This window comes from Dermacentor variabilis, chromosome 3 (assembly GCF_050947875.1).
Source record: "Dermacentor variabilis isolate Ectoservices chromosome 3, ASM5094787v1, whole genome shotgun sequence".
Classification (NCBI taxonomy): domain Eukaryota; kingdom Metazoa; phylum Arthropoda; class Arachnida; order Ixodida; family Ixodidae; genus Dermacentor; species Dermacentor variabilis.
This window is the reverse complement of record NC_134570.1, coordinates 23,441,301-23,454,266: the sequence shown is the minus strand read 5'-3', so window position 1 is coordinate 23,454,266 and position 12,966 is coordinate 23,441,301. Positions and strand designations below refer to the sequence as shown.

Here is a 12,966-nt window from a genome sequence, read left to right as displayed (position 1 = left end):
CTGACAATTCATTTAAAAGCTTTTTTTTTTTTTTTCAAAGCAACAGTTCTTTGATTAGGGTATCTGCAACAGATCCTGACCGTTCTACAACACTGACAGAGACCTGCCATTGAAAATTTCCTTGTCCTTTCTGGGGTCAAACTGTTTTGAATTGAACAATACCATTTATGGCACTGATCATAATGGTAGAAATGCACCAGTAACATTTAAAATTGCCTTCGGTTCATGGGTTCCAGAGCATTACAGTTTCACCTGCTCTGATGCAATTATCTTGATTGAGCACATAATATTAAATGGGCTGGAATGGAACATTCACATTTGTATGAACTAGAACACTTCTCTTTTATGCTTCTGCATTCACCAGTGAGCATAATACTTACATAAAAAGGATCATCTACATGTAAAAAAGAAAGGGTGTCATGTTTAATGTATATTTAGGAAATGCTGGCACATCAATGTCATACAATGAAATCAAGTATAGTAAAATACAAAATGTGGCATTTTAGTCTGAATTTCTAGCATTGATTCAGCTATATTAATAGTTCTAACAAAGTTTATGTGCAAGGCACATTCATAAGTTGATCTGCCAATTGTAGAACCTAGTTGCTGACCTGGAGCAGGTAGTTGAGTATCGACTGCTTGTTCTGAACCCAGAGAGCAGAGAACTCGCTAATGTTGGGTGCTGGACAGCAGGAAATGAAGGCTGCTGTCTCATAGGTTCCAGTCTCTCTGTAGCTGATGTCCTACAAGGAAATAATGTGAAGTTACCAACGATAAATGCAGAACAGCTGGTGCAATGCTTTCTTGCCTACAAGGGCTATGAAGACATTATTCTCATATCAAAAGCACTAGAAAGAAGTAAAGGAAATGTAGAGCTCTTATTAAGTCCTGATAATATGTTGTGTTAAGGCAATACAGTGATGCATTTGATGCCTACTCACCATAACAGAACCATTCAGGTGTCCTAGGTCAGCTGACTCGGTCAAAATTCCATCAGATGAATTGTCTGCAAGTGTGAGTGCATGTTCACAACAATCGCTGCAGCCAGACCACACACGTGGAAGAAAGCAATGACTTAAACACTCAGCTCATGAAATTCAGTGCAACAAGATAAGAATAAAATCAACAATGAACAATCTTCGTGCAAGTGAGGTAAATATGCAGCAACTTTCTGAAGCCTTCGAACTAACTGTCTTTTGTAACCTAAAAACATTAATAATGAATTACGACAATATATTGATTCTTTAACTACGATTTCATTCCTTCCTTATCATCTCTTGTAGGAAGTGACAGATTTTAGCAATAATGGTAACACAGTGGTGTGATTTCCAACCAAAGATCGACAGAAAGAATAAAACCTGGACAGAATCATAATCTCTTGTTTTCTGAAAAAAGATTGACCATATATTGAGACACTTAGCTGATTGCTATACCTTCGCAGATTTCTAGTGCTGAAGTCATACTAGGCTAGACAAAAGTTATAGCAAACATTTTGGTACACTCACAGCTCCTTTTCCCACAGGCAAAGGCCCCATTAAGCATGTCATCATTGTGGTATGCATAAGTCTTGGCCAGTTTTTTGAGCACTGCCGTGTCGATGGCACCAGCACTTTTGGGCAGTGCTAGTGCCAAGCCGCCAGTCAACACGTTGAGCGAAGTGACAAAGTGGTATCGTTGTGTCCACTGTTGCACAGCTTGAACCTCCGGACGTGAACTACGCCCTAGAATGAAAACAGAAAATTAAGATTTGAATTTTGCTGCCTTGCCTGTTGAATTAAATGTTTTCATAAAGGTGCCAAGGAATTCCTGCCCCACAAATAAAATAAGAAATACAACTGAAAAAACAAATGTGTGTGTGGGGGGGATCGCCCCCAAAGCGTTACTAAAACTGCATTTCACAATATTCAACATACTTGTAGAGTAACTCAGAAAACTGAAATACAAATAAAGAAATACATAACAGTAAGCAGTACACCAAGAAACCACATGGATTCTTTGTTGACAAAGGTACTGTGGCACTAGTAATAGAGAAACTGCATTGGACTGTCTCCAGTGCACGCACATGCTTAATATACTCAAGCTTTCAGTTTAAGCTAAAAAGAATGCCAAAAGAAAATATTACTGTCAGCTGAAATCGAAGACTATGTTTCTGTGGACCAAATATGTATATCTACTGACAAAGGATGTTCAGCATCCCAGAAAGCAACACAATAAAACAAGAGACAGGTGGCTGCCTTTAATTTTGCAGCACCAGCTCCTGGTCTCATCAGAGACAGTTACAATTCCTGGCTAACTGTTTATTTAAGAAGTTATTACATTGCATTACAAGATAAATGAAAACTCTAGATGGCATCTTTTGTAGACTTTTCCTGAGTAAAACTAGACCAAACACCAGTAGCATGTGAAGACACTGCTAAATTTTTTACATCACATTGACATCATCACGCTGTAGTCAGAGCAAGGAACTCAAATGGAGGTGCTCAGCCTTCATTTCTCCACTAACAAACCATCCTTGTCAAAGAAATACAGTAATGGTTCAAAAATAAAAAATTAAGCTGTCAGAACAACCTGATTTCTTGCTAACTTTGATGTTCCTTTAGCATGCTACTTCAGAGCCTACTGTGTTGCAGGTTTTAGCTGCTGGCATTAACAGATGCAGCAAACGAGAAAAAACAGCTTTTAGAAAAGACAAACATATATTCTCATTCCCCCAAAAATAGTCTACGCTCGTTACAATGGACCCGCGTACAACAGACTTTTGGATATAATGGACCATATTTCAGCCTTAGTTTGTTCTATCTATTTTATTAATGCAACTAAGTTTGCTTTTAACGGACTGCGCTACAACGGGCTATCGGCTACAGCGGACAAAATTAGCAGCAATTTTTGTCAAAATTGGGCGCATAAAACGGACTTTTGCCATGTCGACACGGTTTGGCAACTGACTTGCGAGGGTCAGCCGGCAATCACGGCTCAATATCTTCCGCGTGAGGGAGGGAGCAAAGCAGGGCGGAAGTGCGCCCTCTTTCACATGTAAGGCACAGGGGGTAGGCGAGGGAAAGAAAGTGGCTGCTGCTCCGGTGGCTGCTGTTAATGGTGCGGCCACGCAGGCGCCATATCTTTTAAGCAGTCTGTGATGTTGACAAAGTACGCGCCCGCGCGGGCACCATATCTTGAAAGCGATCTCCGACGTGAACAAAGTGCGTGCCCGCATGGGCCCCATCTTCAAAGCGATCTGCAATGTGGACTAAGTGCACCAAGTGCCAGCAGCTTCATATATGCTATGCTTTCGACGTTTAGTTCCCATTAAAGCAAGAGACAGCACGAAGATTAATTAGCTCGTTGCTGCTACAGCACTTGCCTTGCTTAATTTGCTATCTCAATTGATGCTTCACCTTTGGGCGAAACTGTGACTTTTCGTGTTTTTTACTTTGGACGTTCGTCACTCACTCTTTCCCATAATGTTGTTAGACATCGCGGCGAAAGTTTCGAAAGTGAGGCGTCTCAGATATTACGGACTTCGGATAAGCCGGAAGTTCTTTGTCTGATTATCAGGGTCCGCTGTAATGAGAGTCGACTGTACTATATACTCCACTAGCTGAAAAGCATCAAGTTTACCAGCACCAAGCTTGCTACATGAAGTGTTGCTCAGCTCTTTTACTCTTACATGCCTCATTATTACCCTTGCATCTATTTTTGCTTCACTATAAAATTCTTTTACTTCAGTTCTGGAAACAGAGACACGTGAATATGAGGACTTATTTGGTAACAATTGACTTACCACCAAACATATAGAACAAATTACTGCCACTAGGGGTGGATTCATTTGCATCACATTTTCCAATAGATGAGTTGGTGACGCCATCAGGATCAAGTATTGGGGCAATATGAATTCTAGCAGAAGCCATAATCTGCAATGAAATGAGAGCAAACAGGCATTACTTCCAAACACAGCTGTCATTCTTATTACATATCTACATTATTTGCATGTCCTGCCTACTTACTCAGATCCCATAATTACTGACTCTGTTGGCAAAGAAAGAATTGTTCTTTTGTTACCCTTGGCTACCACTATTAGAAGCCGAAAAATTATGTGACTTTAATCAGACATTCTAGTGCACAAGCACAAAATGGAAAATCACAAAAGAAATCAGAAAATTATTTACAGCCTTATTCACCAATCAGTAGCCTATTCTTTTTGGTGCTGCACTGAAGTAAACCGTGGGGAAACTTTGGAGAACACGGTGGCAAAGGCCATATTTAATGTTGGTGGACAGCAAAGAGTGGTGCAATCGGATCATTTGATGAACGAGATGTCCACATCAATTCTGTTCTACCCTCATGTTATCGCACTTATGCTGCTTGAACTTAACTCTGCTAGCTGTTGTGTTCTCTCAATCTGGCCTTTAAAAGGGAACCACAATTATGACCGTTAAGTAACTATATTTCACTACAGTACCGTAGGTTCAGGATGTATAGTTGTTGACATGTGTACAGTGGCCTGCATATTTATCTAAACTTTTCAAAAATATTTTGCATGTATTACCACTTTGTTCATGCTAAAAATTTCTATTAGAGCATTTTATATGGATTTAATATGAATTTTATAGGCATTTTATAGTTTGCAATGTGAAATTTAAATATTGCATCAGAAAATATGAAAAAGTACACCACAAATATATCCACAAAAGAACAAGGACAGGTGAAAAGAGTTAAGTAAGATAACTGCTCCTCATCCCATTTTTCATAGTCCAGTTCTTGTCTTCTACACATAATTTTGACGCAACATTCACAAGAACATAACAGCTGACCCCACAACTCCTGTACATAAAGCAGTGACATGTCCTATCTCCTTTCTGATCTCAAAAGCAATCCTCTTGTTTTCGTTTCGTCCACACTTGACCTGTCAACAATGGAACCATACAAGCTGACAGGTGCCCCTATATTACGAGCCGACAGTGGCACAGAGACACAGTGCTCAACAGAAAAGCTAATAGAAAAAGAAGTGTGCCCCTATCTTATTCATAAAAAAAAATATATTTTTGACAGGAAAGCAGTGGGAATGGAGAAGGTATCATTCCTCAATGGATGCCACTACATTCTTGGGATGCAGGGACCTTGATGGTCTGCTCCTGCACTCTGTCAGGAGGCAGTGCATACCTGCGTGATGAGGCTGTTGTGCTTGTAGCGGGTGGCCAGTGTGTGGGCCAAGTGGAGGAGCATCTCGGTGGCAGCCAGCTGGAAGCCCCCGGCCAGGCCAGCCTGCAGCCGGATCTCGGGGACGCCTGGCCGGTGCACCCGGGGGGTAGCGCCCAGCACCAGGGCAGGCAGGTCCCGCCCGCCTGCACTGCTGCCCAGGCTGCAGGCAATGGCACATGTTCAAACACTACTCGATCATGCAATTTTCAATGCAAAAGCTCGTATTAAATGGCCCAAGAGGCGGAAAATCTACCATTGGCGGCTTGACTATCCGATGGTACAAAAAGGCTACGAACCCTTGTCTTTTGGCGGAAGTCACACCCATGACCTTCGGTGTTAATTAAGGCAAATGTAATTAAGACACAGTTAATTAATATAGAATTAAGACACTTGAATCTACAACCTTTGGCGGGGGTTGAACCCACAACCTTTGGTGTTAAGGCACAGTTAATTAGGGCACTCATACCCATGACCTTTTGTGCTAATTAAGGTAAATTTAATGATGGCACAGTCAATTAAGGTAGAGTTATTTAAGGTGCTCAAACCCATGACCTTTGATGGGAGTCGGACCCATGACTCTTGGTGTGAATCAAGTCGAAGTTAATTAAAATAGTTAATTAAGGCACTTCGACCCACTAACATTGGTATTAATTAAGGCAAATTAGAGGCACAGTGAAATAAGGTAGAGTTAATTAGGGGCACTCAAACCCACAACCTATGCTGGAAGTCGAACCCTCTACTTTTGGTGGGAATCAAACCCACGACCTTGCGTTGTGGCATAATCTCTAACCATCGCGCAGTGGTCGCAATGCTTTCGCTTTCATCCACATAGGGATAACTAAGTGCCCCTTGACTTCTTTGATGAACTAATGCGCTTTGTGTTGCACTCAGTGACGCATTTCAAGAGTGAGAGATAGAAATAGAATGAGAATATTAATGTCTTCCACAAATTGAAGCCATGACCTCAAATATTTCACGCATCTGGTAAAAACATAGAAACGTAGAAACATATCAACGTCTGGTGATGCATGCATCAGCAAGCAATCAATTTCATTGTCTACAAAAGAGCTTGATTATCTTTGTTCACATTGAACATATACCTGTCTAACAATCAGTGTGGCGAAAAAGTGCCTGCGTGTGGTTTCTAGTTTTCTGTTCATGTTTACCGAGCTATGCACACGTGTCGTATGATGTTTTGAGGGTATAAGTATCCACGAGAAATGGAAATAAATCTGTTGTTGAACATAAATGCTGTGTGATTGTCAAATGTGTCTTTCTGTGGCCCTGTCGTTCAGCTTGCACTACAACAAAGTAGAATATGTCGTACCAACAAGGCCCATATAGCTACCGTCATCAATAACATTGCCTCCTTGCTTTCCTTTCTGCTTCCATTTCAGACAAGTTCCAAGGTACACACTGAGACAGGAACAGTGGCATAGATTCAGCTAGGGCTAATCATGCACTAGCTGCAACACAGTATGCCGCAGTAGGTACTTTGTTATCAAGTGGCTGCATGTACGGATCCAGGGGTCGTCCAGGCTTCCTAACCCCCTTCACACTCCTTAACATTTGTCTGTACTGTGTGTGTACAGCATACTGCACATGAAAAATTCATGAAGTCCCTCTTCCCAGCTGTTACTGTTCTTTTTGCTCTGGAGAAATAATAAAGGTTCAATGATTATTGAAGAAAACATGCACAGCTTGCACTAGTGGTGCAAGGCTGAAGTTAACAGCGAAGCTTGTGATCACCTAGATTTTACGTGGCTTGCCTAGGTTGCTTGCAGGTTTTGCAAGGTTATGCTAGGTTTTGCTTGTCTCGGCAGGCAGGAAGTTTTCTAGAAGCTGCAGGCCGGGATCGCTTTCTCGGCGATGTCAAGCATTCAGGCTCCGACTCTTGCATTGCCTAGACTGAAACTAGGAATCCTCGACTCGGTGTCGCCTCTTCTCAGCCGCAGTTTCGGCACGGTGTTCCGGATAAGCTCAGCAGCGACACATCGCTTCTCGCTTGGCAATACGACGCTCTTCCTGGTAAGCCGCTTCTTCTTTGGGCGTCCGGACTTTCTTCGGTCTTCCCGTGGCAACAGCACGTATGCACGGAGTAGAGGAGGCGTGAGGTGTATCACCACGACGGCTGTTCCGAGCTTTTACTCGCCTATGACGTCACGACTCCACCCTACGCACGTGGGGTGCAAGGAGGTTACGTGTCACAGTGTTCTCGCATGTGGTTGCTAGGAAATGCGAGGCGGAACACAGCTGGGCCGAGTTTTCTGGTAACGCTCCATGGTGGAACTAAAGCTTAAACAGCTCCGGTGTTAAAACCAGCCAGCATGTAAAGAGCTGATCATCATCAATCACCATTCCAAAGTCAGACCTCCCCCTTGAAGAAAACCTGGATCCGTGGCTGAGTGGCTATGACTGTACAAAAGGTGTCTCAGTATTAAAATGGTTCTTGCTGCAATTTTTGCTCAAATTCAGAGACAACAGTTTGGTTTCAATATACAACTCTAGATTGAGAAAGCTGCAGCAAAACTGTCTCAAACCGCTTTATGTTCAAAAGAGACACCAATTCATTTTCTGGTAATTGTTCCCCATCTCACACATTACCATCAAGCCACCAAGCTATTTCATTGAATATTTTGAATACAAGCTGCTGTTAATAAATTTGACTTCATCATGAAAACCGATTTCCCCTAAAGCTTTCTACAAAGAATTACTAGTGTTGAAAAACTTAGCACAAGCAGAGACAAACACAAGGTGCGTGCTATGATTCTCTTCCCTACATCATTGTCTGTCTTTGTGCTAAATTTTTCGACATGAATCAATAGCAACTTGCTGAATTCACACTTCTATTAAAGGACAAACTTTCCCACCAAATGTTACACGTAGCACAATGACTTTCCTGCATTAAATTTCAAATTAGGCTGGCTTTATTATTTCATTAGAACTACCACCCTGACAGTGCTATATGGCCTCTAGCTGTCACACACTGTTGGCATGCGCGTAGTTTCAATGTTCTTTTAGAATCCACTTGCCTGTAGAGGTAGGTGGTATTGGGATACTTGTGGGCAATGTATCTGAGCAGCTGCAGGGCCTCAGCGTAGCTGTGGTACTTGCGCTCGTATGTGTCTGGCTCAAGTACCAGCACGAGGCTGGTCCCCTCGCCCGACAACACCGTCACCCGCTCCACCCTCATCTCAAATTCACTTGCAGACGCTGCAAAGGAGAGAGGCGTCAATCAGAACGATGTGCCAAGCAAGCACGCTTTGAGATCAGCTCATGCCACGGCAACAGGCAACTACCCAGAGCAAGCAAGCTGAGGAACGAAGTAGCAAGCGTTGTGAATCACGATCACAAACTAGGCTTATCGCACAGTTAGGTGAGCAGAAAATGACTACAAATACAAAACAAAGAGGACCACTGGGATATATTTGCAAGAAACACTAAGTTTTGGCTTAGCAGAGAAGCTAATTAACAGAACACTCTTTTCAAATGTGGGAAACACAGTGCTCAATATGCTGATGACTCATGCTTTATCACAATTACAACAAAGTGCAGTTGAACTGTAATCAAAAACCTGTTTTTAATATGTTGCATACAGGCCATTTCAATCAAGCCATTTTCTATGATGATATCGCTAAGAAAGGCAGTCAGAAGTGTTGCACGAAAGCTGAAAGTTTTAGTATGTAATCTTCATTGATCACATGTAATGTATGAGTGCCAGTAGTAAAAGGTAAAAAAGTAATTGCAACTTCCAAGTGAAATAAACAGTTTAATGCAACAGTTCACATTTAAAAATGCTACCTTCTACACAGCTACAAAACTGCAAACTGACAGAGCAGCTCGATGCTGTGACTTTTCTGAAATATCAACTCGTTCAGGAAGACGGCACACCCATTTTAGGCAATGGTTCTTGCTACACCATGTCTTTGAAACCTATGATATCAAAACACGTAACAAGCGTGCTCATTTCGCGCAGCATCATGCCAATGTTCATGCGGTAGAATTTCATGCACATACCACAGCATGCTAGCTACTCTACACCAGCTAGGGTTAGATTTATCAGTAAATTTCGAATAGCTCTGAACACGATCTCATACACAAATGACAAAACAGCAACTAATTATTTTTAGCGGTTACAGAGAGACTACACATGGGCTGAAATGAAGATTTCACTTACTTTCAACACCACCACCAGTGCTGCATGTTTTGAGAGATGAAGCACTCTTTTTAGAAATTGTTAAAAGGGCTGTTAAACTGTGCTCGAACATGAAGATCACAGTACATCACTCAAAGGCAACTGTTTTGTGTGCATGTCCTTGAGTAGTTGTGGTAATTGTAAAGACTCGCGTCATAGCGCACCACTGCATAGAAGGGTCTCTTCTAGAAAAAGTAAGCAGTTACAAGTACCTTGGTGTTCACCTCTAATCTTTCTTGCGAAACGCACATTAATTACATCATAAACAATACTAATCGAGCCTTTGGTTATATCAAACCAAACTTGCCTGTGATCCCATCAAAGCTAAGACTATTACTATATAACACATTTGTTTGCTCCAAGTTGGAGTATGCAAACTGTGTGACATGAATAGGTACGCTGCAATGTATTTTTACTCATGCATTGAATGCATATGTTAAAATGTATATGTCTTTTGTTCATAACATTCGTATTTCCTGTTATTTCTGTACATGTTGCCAAACTCACTTTTGTAATGCCCTACGGGCCTTGAAGGTATTTCAATACAGTCGCCGACCGATTTTACGGACCTCGAGGGGACAGAAAATAGTCCAAAAAATCGAACAATCCGAAAAACTCGTTCACCCCCCTAAAAATTATGAGGCTTAAAGTGATTTAAAAATATCTCTAATAACGCCCTTCCTTGTACAATGCTTAGAGGTGATCAGATTTGCTTGGCTTTGCGCAAGAGTGACGTTGTCTCCGTATAGAGTTGACAAGAACGTCACCGCGTTAACTGCGTTGGCGATCTCCAGTGGCGGAGATCGCCATGGAGATCAAGAAACAAGCCACGTTACTTCGCACATTTCGCACCACTTGGCTCTCGCGAAGGTACAGGAGGTGGCGCCGATCACACAAATAAACACACAAAGATGCGACGTCTCCGAGACACACCTGCTGTTGGCACCACATGCAAAATAGCAACCGAAACGAGCCGAAACTTAGCACTTACTGTCAGCTAAGAAAGAGCGGGCATGGCTTCCAAGACGTAAGAATGACGTATGCATCCCAATCTTGGCGGCTACAAAGCGAGCCACTAGAAGCCAAGCCAGCGGATAATCCAACATGGCGCCCTCCAAGATCGCGTGGCATGACTCGGAATGAACAATTTAATCCGGAAATCGAATTTTGGGGCCTACATTCATCCGAAAAATCAATCGCGAATTGCGTTAGCTCTATGAGAACCCTGACAGTGCATTTATGAAATCCAGAATATCTATCAAATCTGAATTTTTCGAGTTCGAAAAATCTGTCGGCTCTGTAAAGTTGTAAACTAATGCAGAAGTATGATAATTCAGTAGTTTGGCATTACAAAAAAAGTAATAAATTCACTTTTTGTAAACACATAATCACAAAGAGAAGTCACAGTTACTTGAAAAGTTACAGAAAGCATACACATTGACAAAACATATCTTTTCATTTCTGATGAACACAGAAACTCAAATTTAACAGAACAAGAGAGTACTTGAGATGCAGCTTGGTAAATAAATAAATAAAAGTGATCTTATTTGTATGTAGTGTTTTTGGAATGAGCTGATGATGATAATAAGCATGCAGATGACCACATCAACACAGATGCATGTATGAAGAACCTATGGTTTATTGCTAAGAAAATAAATTATGTCAATGGCATAATAACAAGTATAACATGATGAGTCACTATAATGTGGACAGAACACATGTGCAAGCGGCAGCTAAGACCGTGAATAGAGTCCATTCTTTTGAGTGGAGCGCTTGCAGTCCGCAAAAAATGCAGACTTGGAGAACTGAAAAAACAGAAAAGGGCGCCCCGCACTTGCAAAGACGTATGCAACCATGGACACAACAAAGCAACGCAAAGCCACAAATGAGACAACTGCCAGGGAGGCTGACTGGTTCAGCAATTCTGTAAAAAGGTATCCCAATTATTGGACCAATGATTTGTACAAATGACTGCATACTGATAGAAAAAGAAAGAAAAATGATGATGGGGGGGGGGGGGGCAAAAGAAAAATAATGTGTTACACTTAACATTTATAGCAGCATAAAGCGCTATGTGAAACATTAAATGCTATTCTTGTTCACTTCGCTAACAATATGCGCTTTTGAACAGCAAAAGTACCAGGCCATTCCTGCATCTGATGAAATGTCAAAGCACGGCCAACAAACGACTAACATAGTCTGGCACTGGTGTGAGTGTCAAACTGTAATCACAAAACAAATTAATGCCAGCAGCTTTAATGTTAGACACAGCGATGAAGCGTTTCTGAAACTTATGCTGACAAAACAACCAAATGTCAATGAAACAGAATGACCAAACAGGGCAAGCAGTCAGTTATTTATGCCTTTTTCTCTCTCTCCAGAAGCAGTTAGCCTCAACTTAAGCACAATGCATGGCTATTCCTGAAGGATGAACCAAGAACCGAAGCACATAACCCACAAGATTGTAGGTCAGGCCACCTATGTAACAATTCTAAAACACAAACAGAATGAGGCATTACATTTTAATATTGTCTTGCTGTCTTTTACATGTAACATTAAAAAGGGACAGATCACTGACAGCACAGCAGCACATTTGACGTCAACAGCTGTCTCTACACTCTGTCCAATATCCTGTGATGCATGCTGTTCCTTCTTTTTAGGCTCGAAAAAAAAAGAAAAGAAAAAGAAACAGACTCATTCAATCCAATGTTTCATCATATATGGTGGCTGAGAAAATAATACTGATCAGTGTGCTTACCTGTGAGCACCACCTTTCCAGGAGGTACAGCAAGACAGAAAGCACCACTGGTCGTTTCGATAGGACGTTTGCTTGTATGTACGCCAACTGTTGCCTTCGTGAGTGTTGTTCCATACTCATCAGTCACACTGCCATGGACGCCTGGCATTAGCAAAGTAAGAAAGAAAATGAGATGACATTGTATCAGTAATCCTGAAAAGGCTGAAAAGGAAGCACGAAGTTCTCATAATCAGAAAACAATGAGACAAAAAGCCCTTCAGTGCCGATCCAGTGACAATGTGGTGTCCACAAGAAAGACATATTTTTGGTGACACCTGTGACACTACTTCAAATGAAGGCACTGCTTTTGATTACATAGCTTTTTTTATGTCACCCAGTCAGTCAACCATGTTCTGCTATTATTTCTGATGGCACAATTGCACCATTAATCTGTTGCTGTTTGGTTCTAGATAAGCTTACTTTCTCAATTTGCTTCATTATTAAAACAAAAACAGGGCAGATGAGCTCGGCACATTTCTAACTCGCTTGTGATTCTTTAAAAAGCAGGATCTCTACCTAAAGTAAACTTCAATTAATTCGACACCCGTTGACTTGCTTCTTCAGTTAATTCGATCCTAAACAAAGGTCCCTGCCGGCACCCATACATTGTTATGGGCCTAAACTTCTGTTATTTCGATCTCAAAAGTGACCTTCGCCAAATAATCTGAACTGTATGTGGTGAAGTAAACAAAAAAAATGGAAAGGGGGCCATTGTTGCAGGACATGGTACGCATTTTTTAATAATCACAGGCATGCATGCAACATCTCAGGGGAC

At 41.5% G+C, this 12,966-nt stretch overlaps 1 protein-coding gene across 1 annotated transcript in view; it reads right to left on the bottom strand.

The window, feature by feature from the left end:
• The window catches only part of LOC142575286 (carboxypeptidase D-like), a 52,384-nt gene that overhangs the window by 11,014 nt on the left and 28,404 nt on the right, over positions 1-12,966 (bottom strand). The window contains exons 16-22 of the mRNA XM_075684520.1: positions 12,153-12,293; positions 8,232-8,412; positions 5,161-5,359; positions 3,782-3,911; positions 1,506-1,721; positions 942-1,006; positions 612-743 (exon numbers count right to left, since the gene is read on the bottom strand). Coding sequence (XP_075540635.1) covers positions 612-743; positions 942-1,006; positions 1,506-1,721; positions 3,782-3,911; positions 5,161-5,359; positions 8,232-8,412; positions 12,153-12,293 — 1,064 coding nt within the window. The remainder of the gene's footprint in view (positions 1-611; positions 744-941; positions 1,007-1,505; positions 1,722-3,781; positions 3,912-5,160; positions 5,360-8,231; positions 8,413-12,152; positions 12,294-12,966) is intronic.